General features: G+C 37.5%; 1 protein-coding gene across 2 annotated transcripts in view; it reads left to right on the forward strand.

Annotated features, from left to right (window-relative positions):
* The window catches only part of KLHDC1 (kelch domain containing 1), a 31,349-nt gene extending 13,704 nt beyond the window's left edge, over positions 1-17,645 (forward strand). For both annotated transcript variants that reach the window (XM_037393550.1, XM_037393551.1), the window contains exons 8-13: positions 5,973-6,031; positions 10,824-10,936; positions 11,678-11,750; positions 15,861-15,945; positions 16,284-16,336; positions 16,666-17,645. In XM_037393550.1, coding sequence (XP_037249447.1) covers positions 5,973-6,031; positions 10,824-10,936; positions 11,678-11,750; positions 15,861-15,945; positions 16,284-16,336; positions 16,666-16,840 — 558 coding nt within the window. In that variant the 3' untranslated portion in view covers positions 16,841-17,645. The remainder of the gene's footprint in view (positions 1-5,972; positions 6,032-10,823; positions 10,937-11,677; positions 11,751-15,860; positions 15,946-16,283; positions 16,337-16,665) is intronic.
* The last annotated feature ends 73 nt before the right edge of the window (positions 17,646-17,718 follow it).

A 17,718-nucleotide genomic window follows, 5' to 3' on the forward strand; every position in this document is an offset into this window, starting at 1 on the left:
AAAATCCAAAATGTCTCTGGCCTAACCTGTATGTTAGGGGTGCTGAATCCAGGATGCTTCTTTTCATCCCCCTCTATCTTACAAAAATAAGAGTCTGTCTTTCTGTCTGTAGTATTAATGATGAAGCATGCATTGTCCCCAAAAGGGAAAAAAATATGACTGTGTGGTAAATACAAATGTTTATAAATAACAAAAATGGTTGATATGTGTGTAAGAGATGGTTCTTTGAGAGTGGAGCAAAAGCAAGCCTGCTAACAGACCAAGTTTAAATAAATGAGATGCTAGCACTCTGTGCTTGCTACAGCTTAGATTTATACATTGAACCTTCTGGCTTTTTTCCCCCATTTCACTGTATTAAATATAAATAAATTAAAAATAAAGCAAGTATTAAGTATAACTGGGATTTTAGCTTGTGCTCCCCCCCCCCCTCCCCGCTAAAGAAAGAGGGAATGTGTAAGAACCATCAGTTACTTACATACACATCTTTCATACTCTGATGTTTACCTTCTGGGAGAGTAAAGTTCAGAATAACTGTTGGGATACAGTATTTTATATTTACAATTGCAACATGGTTGTGAAAGGTAGAAAAGAACAGATTTCATTTGGCTTTATGATTTAAACTGTTGTCATTTTTTGCACATAAGTGACTGAAATACAGATGTCTGAAGAGTAGCATGTGATTATAATGGCTGGATACAAAGCTGTTAGTCTCCAGACGTTCAAGCTGGTACAGGGTGCTGCAGTGTGTTACCTGATAGCACAGGCTGCTGCAGGCACAGGTCATTCCAGTCTTGTTAAGCCTCTCCTCTGCTCTTTGAATGTTGATTTTGCAGCCTCAGTCTTTACCTTTAACATGCTCTGTCCCCTTGATACAGAGTATGGGCAGCATACCGTAGAGATTGCTGTTAACAGCTTTATTCTGGGCATCCAACATAAGCTCTTTACCACAAGAGTAAGGTTTGTGTTTGCTTTCTTGATGGTTGATCCAAAACTGTACCATTTAATACACTGTGGGAGGATCTTAAATCTATTGTCCCTTAGGACAGTCAAAGGCAGAGTTAAGAGCTGTCTGTATAGGATGCAATCAGTGCATATTTAAATCAAGGCTAGATTCTTGCCATATAATCTTAACACTTCTTAGCTCTTTTTAATAATAATAATTAAAAAAAAGTCATAGGCATCATCCCCCTGGTTATCTGTACCTAACAACCTTGAAGCCAGCACTGGTAAGCAAGGAGATACTAAAACCTTTCAGCAACAGACTTAATTTATCTAGTACTAGACAGAGGAGATTTTCTCTTCAGTTGTTCTCTGCTGAAGCATTAATGTAAGAATGTAAGCCTTAGGCAGCAATCCAATTCAAAAAACATATTCCTGTCTTATGTCTGAAAACAAGGATGGTAGTAGGTAGTCTTAACTAATGCAAGCTCCCCTATCATTTGTAAAGTTTTTGCAAGGGTAGTTTCTTCACGAGATGGAAAGTGTGCCAGCTCTTTTTAGAGCTGTTGCAAAAGCATAGAGAAGATATTATTTTTAAAGGTCTCTGTATGAGCTGGAGTTTATCAGGAATGTGAGAAACAGATTCTGTAAGGCAAGTAAAAAAACCTTCCTAATTTAAATTACTATGTACTCTTCCATACTTTTTTTTTAAATTTAAGTTTTTAGCTCCTTTTACCTACAGTTAATTTAGAGCCTCTAATCTTATTCAGCTGGAGGATGAGACAATGCTTCCTATGCCTACTACTATGAAAAGTAACAGTGAAGAAGCCCTCAGTGTTGTGTTTCTATAGTTTTGTTATATGAAAGTGAAGGAATTAACTGTTGGTTGGAAATACCCTGCGGTGAACATACGCCAACTTCGTCTTGGAAAGCTGCCATAACCTAAACCCTGTCTTCTCAAGTACTTGCAAATGAAACAGTGTAAAATTGCACTTTGTTCCCTATCCCCTGTTTTCATGCTGTAAAAGCTGTGCTCTAATGCAGTGTTCTTCTCAGGGAAAGTCTACAGTTCTGTTACAAAATGGCTTACTCCTGCTTGCTCAGACAGAAACCAGACATACAGATCAAAGCAGGTTTAGAATGGCCACACAATATCCAGCTGGTTTTTCAGTTTGAATTGCCACCCGCAGCTGCAGGAAAAAATGTCACCGAAGTAAATTTTCAAAGCAATCAGGAAAGAAAGTAAACAATATTGATCCTGTTTTTTCTTAACCATCATGTGTTACGTGGCCTTTTATACAGGCTCATGATCCCTGGAATTGTTGCTAAAGCCCCACCCCTGAGAGACAGCTGCATGCAGTAGCTTCCAGAGTTGTAGGTTTGGACAAACTTGATTTGCAAATAGCTAAGGAAATTAAGGGATATTGGGAAAGCTTGAAAAAGTGTCTAGTCTTACTTGAATCTTGTGTGTCAGGGAGCCATGCAAGTGAGCCCTGTGCCTCTGCTATGGACTTGCTCTTTTGTGCCTGCTGTATAAATGAGCCCTTGCAAATCACAGCTGAACTCAAGCCTGCAGACATGAGAGGGAAAGAAACCTAGATGTGAAGAATTAAACATGTAGCTCAGGACCTTCTGGCCTGCCATTTTATTTCTGAACACTTCCTCAGCCCTCAGAGCCTTGCTCCCTCTGGCTTTTTGTTAGGAAGGGCTGTCTGCGTGGTGCAGAGGTCTTCACCCCAGAAACAGAACAGCATTAAGTGTTGTGTCCAGGCTAGTCAGAGTTCCTGCATTGTGCCTGTTGCAACTGAACTGCTTTGTTACTGAAGCTAGGATCCTCAGTCAGCCTCTGCAAGTGACATTAGTAAACTGGAACTCGCTTGTCATTTCTCCACTGTGCTGTTACATGATTAGATATGCCCTAAAAGGACATGCCCTCTGGCTTCTATTTGACTACAGGATTCAGAAATAGAAGAAGGCTCTGATCTGGAAAAGTTTTTCTCTTCATCAGGTAGCATCAGCTCCCTTAATACCCATTTTCTAAATTTTAGTGGAACCGCTTGGGAACAATGAAAGAGAAGAGTAAAATTTTGGAAAGCTATATTTAAGTTTGTAGAAGAACAGCGAGTGTAATTTTCACTTTCATGATTATTATTGATTCACTTTGTATCCTAGAAATAAATGGAAGGAGACTTGCAAAGGTTAGGGAACATTCAGTGGGGCTTGAGGAATTAATGTAAGTTATGAAACAGGAAAGGAAAGGTAAAAGACATCAGAAAAACACTAAATTTCCTGACAACAGGAGTAACTTCTCCCCAAAGGATGAAGTCTTGCTTTTCTCCATAAATTAAGGAGCAAATACGGGGTTGCTCTGCTCCTCCTTCTCCTTCTAGTTCACCATAATACAAATCTTCCCAGGGAAAAGGCTCTGCAAGGAACCAGAAAGGGCCAGGAAGTGTCATGAGGCTTCTCCTATTCATCTTTCTGGGAGGAAAGGGCACCTTTTTCCAAACTTGGAGCTAGAACTGGTAAAAGAAGATGATGGTGATCAATATCAATTGTACCAGGATTCATTTGAAAACAGGCTCAGAAGTGTTATGTGGATTCTGTTCCTCCAGGTAAGCCCCTGAAAAAAACAGAAATGGGAGAAAGTGGGAAGGAAGGAGAATTAGTCCAAAAGTTGGTGCAAGTCGCATGTTTGATTTAAGTGGAAAATTTTCATGTAAAGAATGATGAAGTATTAAAACAAAAGTCTTTCTAGCAGCTCTTCACACATCTGATGCCTTAATGTATGCATGTTTGTATTTCCTGTTATCCTTTCTGTCGCTGAAGATCAGAAGATACATTGAACCACAATCCTTCTCGTAGAAAGATTTGAGCTGTAGTATCTGTTTGATTGTAAATCTGAGAATGGAGAGCTGCACAGTATTTACCATAACAGCAGTGAGCTGTAAATATGTCACCCCTAATGCCTTTCATCATGCTAGAAAGCTAATTCTGTGACAAAGCAGATCCTGGTTAATGTTTACCAGGCTGCAAATAAATGAACATGCCGTAGATTAAGTAGGATGTCTGAGGAGTCTTTGTAGCTCAGAGGGAAATGCAGAACCTTTGGTGAGGCTTGATGCTTTTAAGCCAATTAAGAATCATCTTAGGACTATCAGCTAAAAGATTAAATGTAGTTGATGCATTTGGAAATACATGAAAAACGGCAAGAAAACTTTGCAAGTGACAATACTATAACCTAACTGTGTGCTTTACAGTTCCCCAGTTAAGGGTCAGGTAGAAGGGCATTTTCATTTGTTAAAGCTGAGTCTTAGACATAAATGTCCAACTGATGCTGTGTTTTGAATTCAAGATGAGGTTGATGTAATTATGCATCTGTCAATCTGTTGAACCATGCAAATGTAAAGATTATAATACATTGATTTCCCAGGGACCAAGAAACTGAAAACTACTCCATCTTCTGCCTAATGCCTAGGAAAGGAAAGTCAGCAAGGAGGTCTTGAACAGGATCTTCTTGAAACCTTTATTTCCAACATAACAGCAACTTTCTTTCTTCCCTTTCTTTAATAGATGTCCTCGGTATCGAACTGTGTTATTCCAAGATGAGTAAATACTTTTAGTTCTAGCTGTGTACAGGTACAGCAGAAGATAGTAACTGCATTTTGCTTTCTGATTTTATAATTTGTTCCTTATCTCCTTCAAAGACACCTGAAGGAGCAGGAAACTAAATAGACTTGTTATGGAAGATGGATCTGTTCCACTAGCCGTCAGCTGAACCACACTTTATTGTTATATTCACCATCTTGGGGGGATAAAGTTTCTCAGGCAATGCACAAAAGCCCTCACATTCTCCTTTTCTTCAGCCTATTGGCCTCTCTGAAGGCGTTCCAAAATGCTAGTTAACATTCTCTTCCCTGGGACAGAAAAGGGCTAGCACCAACTTGATCAGAGGAGGCCATAGCTATCCTGAAAACCTTGCTGTTTCCTGAAATACCCTGAGAGACTTTCCATAGCCCTGATGGACAGCTTTGAAAGTCTCTCAAACTCACTAACTGTCTGAGTTCTCAGGGGTAAAACTACTCCTATTCTGATCTAAATGACAAGTCTAGTTTCTGCCTCAAAGGATCTGCAAGCTGGAGAAAGGCTTATTCTAATAGATCTATGGACTACCCTAGGAGAAAAGAAATTGTAAGGTAAGGCAAGATATATTTCCCTACTTCTCAGATATTGTTTTGTAGTGCCTAGGGGAATCACAAGTATCAGTCAAGTGTATTGTGAGCCATTGAAAATACTGCTACAATCTGAAGCAAAGAAATTCTTCCCTACATTCTCCCCTTGCCTTTGTGTTTCTAAGGCAGTTACTTTCTTCTTCTCCACAGACAGGCAGATATGCAAGTGTATTGATTTCCCATTGTTCTTAATGATACCTTTTACTATTTTTATGGCAAATGCCATAGGGTCATAAAACGTTGCTAGCAACAACTTTGTGAAAGGACTTGCATTCCAGAAAAGATAGAAAAACACAGATGTGATGAACTTTTTGTGGGATGTCATGTACTGAGTACAGTACCTACAAGAATATTTCAAGGAATAAGTGACCAGGCAAGAGGATGCATAGTTCTGATCAGAATGCAAAGAAAAGTAATGAGAGGAAACTGTATGTGGAGTATTACACCTTCTACAATTACCTGCTATGAATTCTATGGATGAAAATTGAATACATTTGCAGGAACGGAGTATCACGTAGTTCTTCACTTTTAAACTACTGTTAACAGCTAAAATTGGCCCCATACTGCTGTTGCATTACTGTAGATATTCCTGACAGGTAGTTTTCTGAGAGTTGCGTGGGGTTTTTGAGAAGAAATGCTTTTCATCTGGCATATAATACAGTGTTGTTTTAAGGCGCATGGGTACAGTTTTCTTCAAAATATTGTTACTTAAAATATTCTGTCCTGGGAAGGCCTTGCTGAAATACTTTGCTCATTGTTTGCTTAATATAACACAACGGGGATTTTATTTATTTGTTTTAGCAAACTAGAATGAATGATTTGCACTGCCTGGATTTAGACACTTGGACTTGGTCTGGAAGGTATGTTTTTCTCTGTAACACTTGAAGTTGAATGTAGCAGATTGAAACATATTGTTAAATAGTTCCATTGCTAGTTTTGTAGCTTTTCCAAGAGGAGAATGGGGGTTTGGGGACTATTTTAACAGCTGTTATATTGTGATTTCAATTTAATTTAATTTGATAGAGGTTATTAGGCTTTTTCTGTTCTGCACCAAAGCATTGATGATGCTATTTTAAGCACAGCATGTACTGATTTAACATCCTAATTTTCAAGATGGGTAAATTTTTTGTATGGAATTTTAGTTTTGATGTCTTTTTGAATACTGTTTTTACTATCTATATGTGGCTCATTATAGTACAGATTGAGGAGAGATCTCCCTGTCCCTAAGATAAGCATCTTAACCATTTTTTAAAAAATTGAGTAAAAGCATGACCTAAATATTTCAATTTTAAACTCAATCAGATATTGGCATACTTCCTAAGATTTGTTTGTTTGCGTATAGCATTTATGATAGTGCCTACTATGTGTGTAGAATCAGTGGATATATTGTTAGCTGATAGACAAACCAGCAGGTAAACAGTAACTAATGGGTGATAACCACTGTTCTGTTTCAATTCTCAAGGTAACCTAATAGTAGTTTCAAAAAAGGCCATGAAATACACCTTTCCTGAATATGTGCCAGTCAGTACAGATCTTGCTCCAGGCCTTCATGTGCTTCATGCAGCTATGATGGGCATCTTTAATTGCCTGTAACTGCTGGTCTGATCCTGCATCAAGTCTCTGCCCCCTGAGCCGAGAGCAAAGCGAGGGGGTAAACACAATCCTCCATCCATTCCTTCTTGCTGCTGATGGCAGCAGGACAAAGAAGTTGCACAGTGTCCTTTCAAGAAAACTTCCCTTTGAAAATGTCTTTAATTGGCATTCGTGGTTATTAACTGGTCAGCTTAATTCCCCTTTTTCTTTGCTAGTTGTTTTAAAATTAAAAATGTTCTACCTAAATGATGGCATTGTCCCTCTTAGACTGTGAGCTTTACCTCTGAGTGGATTGATTATTCAGATTATTGCTGTAGCTGCTTACGTTTTGTTGTTGCATGAGCAGCTGCTCTTTGGCTTGCTTTTTATTGCTTTTAGAAAGGAAACTTGTGATAGTTGAGTGACAAGTCAATGAGAGGAATTTCAAGTCCTGAAAGGAGGGATGTCAATGTCAAAGTTCTGTCTTAAGTCCTTGTCAGCCAGCATTACATTTTTGTTTGGCATTTGAAAGCTAATATTGAAGTTTTTAAAAAGTTTTTCTGTTCTTGACCTGAATACAACAGGCTGATTTACACCCCCACCCCCACCCCACCCCCACACACACCCTGTTACACTAAGGACGGTAATACTACGTGCAGCCATTCCTAAAAACTGAAGTTTGTTCCAATACTCAGTTATTTCCATATTGCGATCCAAGAATAACTCACAAGACTTACCCATGATTTAGTATAGACTCTGATCATTATAAATGTAGGAGCCTACTATCCAGCCATTCTACAACACCTTTGCAAAGAGTCTTTGAGAGACTGGGAAAAAAGGAGATTTAAGAGAGACTAAAAAGAAATTAGGGGGAAAAAGAATCTTTGCAGAGTGTCTGCTGCTGTGGTTGCACCTCACAGGAGGTGAAGCATTTGTATGTATTCATCTCTAGAAGGGTAACTAATCAAAGGCTGGTCTTACAGGAAGCTTTACATACCTGAGCACTGTTCTTCGCTTACTAAAGTGACAGATCTTAGGGAAACTTGAGAAATATGGACTATCACTGACGACAGAATATTTAGATTAGCCGTTGTCAGCTGCATTGGGGTGGGGCGGGGCAGGGAAGGGTGCCTTCCTAGGACTAGATGATGTTTTCTCCAAATAATTTAGTTGTGCCTATTAATTATCTACTGTGGTAAATTCATCTTGTATTACCAGGCTACTTGTCAGCATGGACAAACATACCTCTTTGTGATTTCATCTCCTGGTTATAGAAGGAGCAAAAATCAGTGTATCTCTCAGAACAATGTCCAATCAGTATTTCCATTTTGACTCCACTTTACAGTCTGTCTTTGCACAAATTGTTTGGAAAATTATTTCTGGCTATGTGCTTCCTTTCATAAAATCAGTAGTGGTGGGTGTATTAGAAATTGGGCATTTGCAGGGATCATCTCCAATATAAAGAACTTGGTCCCAAAAGTCTTACGAATCCATACACAAACATTGTAAAGTAAGACAGAGTAGATAAAGAGGGTGGGGGTTTTTTTCTCTCCTTTTTTTTTTTTTTTGTCTGAAATTTATATAGCAAAGAAATGCTTGCTGAGACCAATAAAATTAAATATTAAGAGTGTGAAGTAAAGAAAATAACTATATCCTTTAAGCACCAGCAATACTTTTAAATAATTCTAACCAGACAATCCATTTCCAGCTGAAAACTGCCTCTAATAAGCCCTCGTGTCATTCCAGTATTTTACAGAGGGGTAAATTACTTCAGACTAGTTTGCTGTCAGGGTATTTTCTCCTCTAGGTGTTTTTTGGCAAGGAGACTTCCCTTATGCTGTAGCTACAGATTCCTTTCTACTGAAATTTCTGATCTAATGATGAATTAAAAACTGGGCAAGATGCAACCTTTCTCGTCTTGATAATAGAATTTTCAGCCGTTCTGCAGCTGCAAAGAGATTGCCTTTGATTGCCCATGTGAATTATCACCAAATGAGACTCAAGGATTTAATACAGATTAAAAAGTTTAGCTGTCTGAATGCTGCTGACCAAGACAAGTTTACTGCAGGTGTTTGAGGTTCTTCTGTAAGGTACATGTCTCCCAGCAAAGAGGGCTTGGTTTGTGCAGTCCTGCATTTGGATTCACTTATTGGACATCTCCTAAAAGAAAAATTCCAAATGCAACGATGGTTTTACTTGAAGCCCCATGGCTTCTCATTAACCAGTCATGTCTTCTTTTTCTTATGCAACTTTATGTAGATTTCTTAAGGAATTGCATAATATTAACTTAACTAATCCAGTAATATCTTCCAGCATGAGATTGCAGTGTTTATTTCAGTTGCCACTACCCAGAAGTTACCTTGCTTTCCCTGAGCTCCACTGACTTGTTACTCAAAATGTTCAATATTATGTTCTTTCTCTTACTGTGATTTTTGGGGGTTTTGTATCAGTGGTATGAAGGATTGAAACATTATCAGCCATCAGTATCTGGTATATCTGTATTTCTAAACATCAAAGCCTGTTTGTATCTCTGCACAGTCTGCCCCTTTGCCAATTTTAGAAGCTTCTCATGCAAGAGTTGTGCAAAGCAACTCAAACATTGTGACTTGGCTTCAACTTCAGTGCCAAATTTAGTAGGACGGTTTTGCAATCACTGTTTAATTAGCTATGATTCTTCAGGCTTTGCTTCCAGATGGAGAACTGCTTAGCAGTCACCAGTAGTGAAATTCCTTTAACTGAACTGCAGATGCCTGTATTACTCACCCTAGGCTTCCTCTGAGCTCACTTAAGAGAAACAGGCACTTCTTGGGCATGAGACGACTGCTGCTAAGGCAGACATCTAAAATAAATCAAGAGTTGCGCTTTTCAAGGACCTGTTTCTTTTCATTGATAACAAAGGAAATACAGCTGACTGTCTGCGCTGCTCATATTGTAGATTGAGAACACGTCTGTGTATGTTACAGTTGCCTCACTTCAGGAAAGTGGAGGGAAAAAAAAGTAACTGGTTCTTTGAGAGGTATAGTCTACCTGGATTGAATATTCCTTTCTTACTCCCTCTGGACAGTCTCCGACTAACGTTCTGACCCCACGAGAGGCCTTAAAGGTGTTTGCACTGGCTTCTTCCATCATCTTTCCAAAATAAGGATGTACTGAGTATGCGGTGGCCTAGATTCTTTGTATCTAACCAGGTACTTTGCAACAGAAGTTCGTCTTTTTGCTTAGTAGCCAGATACTAGGTGGGCTGATGCCCTCTGGAGGTTCTTACTCTTGCTAATTGTTGGGATCCTCCTAAGACAGCTGAATATGTAAACTGATGCTGTGGATTCAGGCCACCTGCTGTAGGTAATCCCTTATGTTCAGATTCTTTACTGTTCAGTTTCTCATCTTGAGCACACCTAACTCTGCAACTAAAATGAAATCAATATCAAATCCCTGTTTTTGTAACATGAACAGATTTTTGGGATAATAAACCTGAGTCTGTTTTGTACTTAGGAATTCCATGTTGTACTAAAATTTATCTCAGAAGTTTGGGTGACCATTTAACCATTGTGTTAAAAGGCACAGTGGTTGAAGAGGTAGTAGCTTTTGGATAAAAGGTAAAGCCACAACACTTGCATAATTTAAGATCATTTTCCTAGGAGCAGAGAAACTCTAGACCCTCAGAATTCATTAAATTTTATCTCAAATAACTTAGTCTGTTTACCTACATGTATTGTGCAGTTTATTTGAATATGTATGTGGTCCTTTCTTTGCTGTCCTAAGTGCCTTCAGTTGTACATTAAGTAGTAGCTTTAGTGATCTTAAGAAAACAGACAACCAAAATAACAATCAATGCTTTTGTCCTTAAATTTGATACTTATAGAACTGATTGTTTAGAGAACAGTTACTACAAGAAATTACTTCACTTAGATTTTAACACCATTCATCTTAAGAGTAAATTCAAATTGTGTGAGTGCAGCTTTTTCACTCGGAAAATATCCATGTTTGTTCTAGGACAAGATAAGTGAACTATTAAAATTTCTGGCAGGCTAATTTTTAGCATTAATTGAAAATTTGTTTTTGTTTATTTGTTTCACCAAGAATTAATATCAATGGAGAGAAACCAAAAGACCGATCCTGGCACACGTTGACTACGATAGGAGATGACAGACTTTTTCTTTTTGGTGGACTAAGTTCTGATAATGTTCCTTTAAGTAAGTAATTTAGAGATTATAATTCTGTTGTACACTTTAACACTAACATCATTTAGTGTGCACATTTGTTGTCTTTCTCAGGCTACTTAGACCTAAATCTTGTTAGAGAATTTTCATGGCGCTTGAGTATTTCTCTAGCTATCTTATTATTTTTATAGAAATATAGGAGCACATAGTATATAGTACAACAAGAACATATGATAATAAATCTTTCATCAAACTGTCATCAAAAAGAATAAAGGCAAGAGTCTGATGCATTTTGATATGAAAAAGGTGTAATTTGATATCAATAGAAATTGCAGGAGAAGATACAAATAATAATGTTGACATAATGTAGATTTTTGGATTAATAACAAATCACAGGTACAAAACGTTAAATAGGAAGTAGGATAATCTTATACTGAGTTCCTTTTCTAGAAGAGGCAACTTCTTTTCATGAAAAAATGTGAAATCAGTGAAAATAGTTTTGAGTGTCACAGATATATTCCACTGAGAGGGGGTGATTTTTCTCAGTGTATCCGAAAGGAAAAAAGTAAGTGTATTTTAATTCCAGATTTCAGTGTGGTGATCTTTCTGTGACTGAATGGTTAAATCACAAAGACTGAAAAGATGCAAGTTAATGTAGTGATGATGTTACTGTTATCTTAATATGTGCTCTTAGAACACAAAGCTTTTTGTATAAATAAAAAAGGTAATACTTTGTCCCACGAAAAAGTACTAATGTATGTTCTTATATTGTAGGTGATGGCTGGATTCACAGCATTACAACAAATGGATGGAAACAACTTACCCATTTGCCGAAGAGTATGCCTAGGTATACGAAAATAGATATTTTGCTGAAATTAAGGAAATTATAAAAAATAAGTACTTCTAAATTATTGGATAGTATTTTTAAACTACATTGTAAGAATACCTTAGAAAATTAATGCCATATGATTGAATAGTTTGTTTTACTAACTTATGTTCCTTCACACCTGATACAGCATTATTACTTTCTGTATTTGTTATAGTTGATGGTTACTTGCATTAGAAGAGTTTTTGTAATGAAGGATCTGGGTGTCCAATTAACTTGGTGTTTGATAGCCAAATTATTTTTATATAAGAAAACGTATCTTGCATAACTTTTGAGGAACTAATAATCTATAAGAATAATAAAAGTTGATTAATGTTGATACATTATTAGAAGCACTGGGGGGGGGGGGGGACAACCATGAAAATGTTGATGCATCTTTCAGGGTTCAAAAGTACTATGAAATACCTTCTTGCTTGTTGTTTTTTTTCTTTTTTTTTCTAAGCAGCAGTACTAAGCAGCACAGTAAATGACTGCAGAGTTTTGTTATTTCGAGGATTTAACTGCCAACCAAAACCAACCTGGTTCTAGAATGTGTGTTGTTCATACTGGCAACAATACTGTCTCTTCCAGACAGTTCCCCTTCCCTGTGTTTGAAGCATTCCTTGCATTTATAATATAAATACTATTAAATTGATTTGCTGTAGATAGTAAATATAAGTTTTTCATGGAGTTCATTCAATACAATCACCCAGGTACTCTCTGCACAATTTTATATCATTCCTTTAGCACAGTGTACAATTCTGGTCTGGCATTTGCATGCTTCCTGCTTTGCATTCTGTTTTCTGTTACTGAAATATCTTTACCTCAATTAACTTTCTTCCTGTTTTATCCTATTCTAGGGCGTCTTTTAAATATAGCAGCACCGTAGATCAAGTTTTCTGTTTTCTTATATTTCAAACTCTTCAAGCCCAAATAAACTTATACCTTAGCTTCATAGAATATTTTCTGTCTTTTTACAATTAGTGAACTGATATATGAAGGGACTGATGACTGCCTTAAATAGAAAAGCACATCATTAGCAGTCAAGGATCGTGTCTGTCTTGGTGTTCAGTTCTTTACATGGATGGTCTCATAAAAGTTAACTGCTGAAATGGCAGACTGCCTCACCTTGTGTAATTATTTTTACCGGTGCATCATGGAAAAGGATGCGGAAGGGACAGAATGTGCTTTTTCTGCAGGCAGCAGCCTAGGGAGCTGCAGCTCAGCCTTTACTCTGCAGTTAAGCTGGAATAACATTTGTGCCTCCAGTGGTGGCAGGGCTGGATGTGAGGAACCTGTGACTCTTGAGCCCCAAGTGGTTTTCCAGCAGTCCGAGGGCAGATTCCATACAGGGCTACAAAGTGGAATTGTCACTTGGCTGTGCTGGCAGAGAGGCTATTGAGCAAGCTCTCTTCCTTGCTGCAGCAGAATCACCAAAGAGGCTTCCTGAGGCTGGTGCTGCTAAATTTGCTGGGAACTGTACAGCACACACAGCCCAGACCCCCTCCTACAAGAACAGAGCTTTTGGGTCACAAGCTGACAAGAGTCTCAGAGCTCCCTCAAGTCCAAATGTGTCCTGTGGTTCTCCACTATCTGAAGATTTTAGTGTGCAGTTTGTAGGCTGAAGGCAGTTGCCTTTCATTGACCTAATTCTTTATTGAAATAAAAGACCTCCCCTGTAGTTGGGTTGTTGGTTGTTTTTTTTTTCCCCTAAAAAGAGAAACTTCAATAACGTTTTTCAGGAAGTCCTGGAAACTTGCATAAAAGGAGACATGCCAAAAGCTGGTCTATATACTGAACTAATTTGAATGTGAAGTACTTAGTTGTACCATAATTGTATCCCTATACTTACACAGGATTACTGCTGGATCTGTGCAGCTGAAAAAGGTTTAAATCAGTTCTGTCACTCATATGACTTCACAGCAGGACTTAAAATGTACTGGTGATAACACGTATATGTGTACTTTTTTATCATTTCCATTATTTTATAAAAATACGTGGTATATCACACATGCATGAACGTGTTTTCCTAATGCTTCTGCGAAAGTAATTCCCTCCTTAAATTCTGTAAAGAATCATTTCCTTCAACCTTAATTTTTAGTAATTGATTTCTGAAAAATTGTCTTCCAGGTTATAGATCTCTGATTCTGTATTGGTAGAACATACTTTTCTTCTTTCTGTCCATCAGTTGTACTTTAGCTAACATTTTGCATGCCAGGTTAAAGTATTGAACAAATTGTATGTTTAAATTACAGACTCCCAGTGTTTTCATTACAATGTATTTCTGTTGTTCTAGTTAGAAAAGCTGTGTAAAAAAAGGTTATCAATTATTAGATTATACATCTGTATGATTTAAATAACATGCTGTATTAGAATGTTTAGGTGATAACTTAGAGCAGCTGTGAGAGGACATAAACTCTGTCAGTCTGTAGAAAAAGCATCAGGTTGCAAGCTAGGATGTCAACAAAGTCAAGGCAGGAAAGGCTCCCCAGTGTTCTTCAGTGATGAAGTCCAGGCCAGAGTTTTCATAATGCAGATAAGCCAGAGACAGATCTATCTACAGGTATGAGGAAGGCTAAACTGTATCCCACCTTTTCTCTGTGGAGAATGGTGAATAATTACTGATATGAATGGAGAAAGAAAGAAAATTTACTTTTGCATGAAAGTTCCGGTGGTGCATATTATTTTGGTTAAGTAGATTTAAAGGGCCAGAGCTCTGGTGGTGATAATCTTGTGATACTTACTTCAGTGGTAATACACTGGTATAAAAATTCTAGATTTTTAACTGCTAATAATAAAAAGTAAATCTAACAAGGTGTAGCTGCTAAAGTAGCAGAATCTCTGTTAAAGCAAGATTGTACAAGTCACGTTTTGTTTTGGTTTTGTTGTGTTTTCTTTTTAATACCATGTATTTTATATGCACAACACAAAACTTGTGGGCATGATCTAAGTAACTGACACACAGAAAATGATCCCCAGGAATCTTTGGGGGGAAGTGTAAAACTGAAACAGGATAACTGGTGTTCTGAAGCTCTCATCCTTGTGTTCAGGTATAAGAGTCAGTACTGAAAACCTCACAGGCTTAAAGCCATTAGAATTGTAGTTATGATTAAAGAAATAGTGGAAAATTTTAAAAGAAAAAAAAACCACAACCAAAACTAAAAGCTGTTTTTAGCAAAAGCTTGTTTTCTGTAGTTATTTTGTTTTCCAAAAATTTTCCACTGTAACGTTTTGTTGCAGTAGTGATAAATACGACAAAGTATATATAACTAGAGAACAGACAAGTCAGATAATGACAAAAATATACTGGCCTGTATGAAAGGTAATCATTCAGCAAAAATCTCATGAGATCAATGGTCATATTGCTCTCTCCTTTTATATTAAATATATTAAAGAAATGAGTAATATATTTTAGGGTATTATTTTTTACCTCTGGAGAGTTTTTAAATAATGTCTTTGCCTTGATTTCCTAAGAAGGGTTATATTATTGTGCTTTGTGCATGCACGGCTGCCTGTCCTGCCCACGTACATTTTGAATCAATTGACCCATTTCAGTAATATTTGACAAAGAAGCAGGAGCCTCAGAGATACTAAGGCCCAACATACTCTGTGCAAATAAATGGCCAAACAGAGGAGAGGCTCTCATCAGCACTGTGTTCCACCGAGGGCTCGGCGCTTATTCCCCATTCTGTTGTAAGAATGGAAGGTTTGCCTTCAGACACAGGTTGATAAAGAGCAGGCTTTATTGCTTCTGCAGCCCACAGAGCAACTTGTAAAGTACATTACTTGAAATTGTAAAATTCTTCTGGGTGAGTAGTGAGGCCAGTAAGACTTCAAGTCTCTGTGTGTAAAGTAATTGAATCATGGGATTAGAAGAGTGACCTTTCCCATTTTAGTTGTCCTTATAGCAAAAGAGTCTTTTGAAAATAAACTTGAAGAATGGAGGAGAATATGTGAGGTAAAGAGGTTAACATGCAAGTAAACTTGCTGCTCCTCAGAAACCCTTAAAACCATTTAAGTTTTAGATTTGTTTTGCTGATAGCACACAGCTGATTGCTGTTCCTTGGTCACTAATCACAATTTTATTTCTAGATTGTGGCATACAGCCTGCCTTGGAAGAGAAGGAGAAGTGATGGTGTTTGGTGGAAGCAAAGATGACTTGCATTTCATGGACACAGTCAGTAAACTGAATAAATAAATCCTATCTCTGTGATAACTAAAATTGAAATAAAATAAAGTTAATATGATTGGTGATATTATCAGGTTTGTTCATATCATACCGTGTTCTAAGATGTGACCTTAGGTGTTTTTGGAAAGTAATTTTGAAGGGTTTTTTCCTGCCCTTGTTGGGCTCATAAAAAGGAATTTGTTATTCAGATTCTTTATAAATAATTATTTAGGTATTATCACTTTTAAATTATACCTGTGGTAATAAATATTACATTAATCTAGAAAATAGTGATATTTCTGAGAAGCTGTTTGTCATTTTAATGGTTCTTTTTTTCTGTTGATTAGGGTCACTGCAGTGACTTGTTGATATTTCAGACTCAACCTTATTCGCTGCTCAGGTGAGTTGAGGTTATTGGCACAAGTTGTCTAGCGTAAATTGTCACGGCACTGTGCTTTTAGACACAGGTCTGAACCATGCGCTCTGCATAGGCAGGTAAAATATAGAATTACCTCCTCGGTAAATATTTGAAACGTGCAATGTATGGCGATCCATAGCAGTTCAGACACTGGTGGCGTGTAGTACTCTGTCCCGCACATGCAAGTTCAACATATAGAATGAACATCACAAGCTTTTATTAGATGTCACTTTTTTTGTCTTTAGGATATAGACCATTTACTTTATCTTTCTTTTCTTTCTTTTTTTTTTTCCTCTTTTTTCTTTCTTCAGGTTGTGTCTTGACTGCATTGGTAAGAACGCAGCTCTCTTAAAGTATCAAATACCGTGCTTGCCATCGGAATTATCACAGCAAGCGCTGAAAAAAATAACCTTCTGGGCAGCAGTTAAGCACCGGCAAGAGAAAAAAGCTGAAATTGAAAGACAAAGCCAACTAAACACCATATGAACAATGGTAACAAAACTGTTGAACACTTTGGTTTACTTATGGTGTACAGCAAAGTCTTTTGTTGTTGAATTTTACTAATGCTACAGAACAACTGTTTGTTGAGTTTCTAAGTGAAGTTTGAGAACAAAGAAATCCTTTTTATGGAAGTTTCTTTTGTTTTCTGCATTATAGAAAATGGATAAAAGTTCATTTGTATATATTGTTAACTTCTGCTGTTGTGGTCTTAATGAGGCAGTCCATATGATTCATTCTTCTCGATGATACAGAATGTTTCCAATCGGATAAAATATTGGCTTAAGTCTAAAATCTTACTACAGCCTTATCACATCAGCCTTTCGGAACATATTACATTAGTCCAACACAGTATCTTGGGAAGATTCACACTCACCAGTCTTGAAAAAGGTAACTTACGTGCTAACACCACTGAATCTTGGTTGATTCCACTGGGCTCTGTCGCCTGACCATCAGTCAAACGAAGGAGCCAGACGTCTTGCCCGACATAGGAAAGTCAGTGCGCTCTCCGTGGGATTTGGATCCAGGCCTGCCATGGGCAGCATCACCATTGGTGTAGGAAAGCTTATGAGCAGTTCATAATACTGGTTTACTATGTTTCTGTAATCAACAAGTCCTTTTTGAAATAGGTTGTATATTGTATTTTGGATGTGTAAAGTTTATATTTAATTCTTGTTAAAAAAAAGTTTATTTATTGTTTAAAAAGAGCATATGTAGTACTTGGCTATTTTTCAGTTTCAATTATTTAGTTAAAGGATCAGAGTCATTAAAATTTTCTAGAGTTGAAGCGGGACTGGTTTTGACCCATTCTTTTTACGATCTGTAAACTTGATCTGTGGGGGAGGGGAGGCTTTGGAGCAAACCTG

This window comes from Falco rusticolus, chromosome 7 (genome assembly GCF_015220075.1).
Source record: "Falco rusticolus isolate bFalRus1 chromosome 7, bFalRus1.pri, whole genome shotgun sequence".
Lineage (NCBI taxonomy): Eukaryota > Metazoa > Chordata > Aves > Falconiformes > Falconidae > Falco > Falco rusticolus.